General features: G+C 36.0%; 1 protein-coding gene across 1 annotated transcript in view; it reads left to right on the top strand.

Moving 5' to 3' along the window:
* The first annotated feature begins 1,791 nt into the window (after positions 1-1,791).
* The window catches only part of LOC119579176 (putative thiamine transporter SLC35F3), a 29,669-nt gene continuing 28,960 nt past the window's right edge, over positions 1,792-2,500 (top strand). Inside the window, exons 1-2 of the mRNA XM_037926872.1 lie at positions 1,792-1,799; positions 2,070-2,152. Of these exons, the coding sequence (XP_037782800.1) occupies positions 1,792-1,799; positions 2,070-2,152 (91 nt within the window). The remainder of the gene's footprint in view (positions 1,800-2,069; positions 2,153-2,500) is intronic.

Raw genomic sequence — 2,500 nt, 5'->3', positions numbered from 1 at the left:
TCTCTCTGGATTAATGAAGTGAAGAGAATGCTAGATTTCACGGTCGGAGCAAGCTTTTCATGACGAATCGGATAATAATGAGATCCTTTGTGTTGCCTTGTTTAGGAAATTCTTTTTGTGTGGTTAGGTTTGATATCAAAATTGAGATTACGGTTCGGTTGTTCAGCTCTTGTATCATTCGTAAAAGATGTACACACGCACGTAGGCACGCAGGTACGCACGCACGCACGCACATACACACACACGGAAACAAACAAATAAACAAACAAACAAATAAACAAACACACGCACGCATACAAACAAACACATAAACACACACACACACACACACACACACACACACACACACACACACACACACACACGCACACACACACACACACACACACACACACTGGAACTAACTCATAATCATGAATAATGATTAATTAGCAAAACGCCCTAAAGATTAATTAAACAAATTCCAATCACAGTTACCTAAAACCTAATTGCCTCATAACCTCGACATTTCGTTAAACAAATTCCAGAAACATATGTTAATTAGCATATTGCGTGCTTCTGATATATTGTCAAATTAAAGAGATTAATTTATGACGTCATCAATTAATTTATGACGTCATCATCAATCGTCATCAATTTTTAGGCGTAGGCATTGGTTGCGAAACTGAAACAAACAGAATTACTGAATGACAGTGTGTTCTTAAAATTCACGAAATAGTAGTGTATTGTAGTAAATTATACGCTACAATAAGGTTAAACAGGGAAGTAAAGAGGAAACATGAACTAGCTACTCTTCTTAGAATTCTGTTTATGCAAGTCAAAATACTTCGAAACTTCCTCTCAATGAAACAGAACTTCATGGTACAGAGGATTCGAGGAGATCCCAAGAGTAAATGATTTATTACAACGATAGACTGGACAGAATATTCCTTCCCCCCCTACCCCCCACTCCCCGCAGCTTGGCCTTCGCTAACTTGTCAAGACAATTTTCCCAGAGCATTCAGCATTCCCGAGGTCAAAAAAAAAAGAAAAAAAGAGGGAGAGAGAGAAAAGGAAAAAAGAAAAGAAAAAGAAAAACAGAAGAGAGAACGAAAAAAAAAAAAAAAAAAAAAAATATAGCACTAATGAAAGATTGTTGTTATTCCGTTGAAAACAAAGAACCACAGGTAAATTAAACACATGCAACAGGTCCACTGTGTAATACAACGTGCGTATTAACGGATAATCCGATATAAACGGACGTATAAACAGTAGATAATGAATACTGTTGGTCCACCATATTTATAAAGGACCAGCCCCTCTCTATTCTATTACTGGATGTTAAACGCCCAGGCAGTGTGTGGTATAATTAAACCTCGTATGATCTATAGTGTAATTACGCGTGAGTTAAGAATAGGGTTGGTGTTTAAGGGCGAGTGGAGTGTGAGATAAGGTAGGAAATATGGGCCATATGGCTTTAACCTTTCCTCTTGAGGGGTTTACTTACCTCCTCCATGTTACTGAGAGCTGGATTTTAAAAAAAAATAATATTTCAGATCGATTTTAAAAGCAGTATGTTAATAAAAAAGCTAAAATCTTGTTTACTAATATCTCTGATCAAAACTGCGGTGAGAAAAGACTATACCATCGTAGATCAGGTGTTAAGTATTCATAATCATTGTTTTACGAAAGGAGTCGAGCTTCTCATTAATTATCTCGTTAGTGTTCCGATGCCGACTTTGATAGGCCTATCTGTAGGTTGGGTCAAGGTTTATAGGCCTTGACATGACTGCCCTTTCCTCTTGCTAAGTCATGTCGCAGTTTGAGACTATATTACTGACATATAAAAATGTATATGTTATGGTATGCTTTTTTTTTTTTTTTTTTTTTTTTTTTTTTTACAGACATACGTGTTTTTTTTTGTTTTGTTTTTTATCTATCTATCTATCTATCAACCTATCTATCTATCTATACATAATTATCTATATTAGAAGACCGTGTACATGAGGATCATTCATAATCAACAATCATTAAAGCACACCTTCCTCTATTTGCAATGTGTAATAACAATATGTTGCATTGTGTTGCAGGTTCAGCGTCGGAGAGTCAAAGGGAGAAAACCACAAAATGTACCAAGTTTCGGAAAGCTATATTCTCCAAGACGACCAGAAAGGTACGACTTTTTTTTAACAGCTTTTAATTCTCTTTTCTATTTCTCTGTTTCTCACTCTCTCTTCTTGCATTTGTCTATCTGTTCTCTCTCTCTCTCTCTCTCTCTCTCTCTCTCTCTCTCTCTCTCTCTCTCTCTCTCTCTCTCTCTCTCTCTCTCTCTCTCTCTTCTCTCTCTCTCTCTCTCTCTCTCTCAAGCTATCTATCTGTCTATCTATGTATCTGTACGGCTTTTCCTATTACGTTTTATCCGTTATTCTTTTTTCTTTGTATTACTATTTTTTCAGTTTCGATAATTTCTGTTCTTTCATTTTGTTATTCTAATACCTTTTGTATTCTATTTCGTTTTATG

This window comes from Penaeus monodon, chromosome 12, assembly GCF_015228065.2.
Source record: "Penaeus monodon isolate SGIC_2016 chromosome 12, NSTDA_Pmon_1, whole genome shotgun sequence".
Classification (NCBI taxonomy): Eukaryota; Metazoa; Arthropoda; class Malacostraca; order Decapoda; family Penaeidae; genus Penaeus; species Penaeus monodon.
Note: the sequence above shows the minus strand (reverse complement) of the source record. Positions and strands in the feature narration are given on the sequence as shown.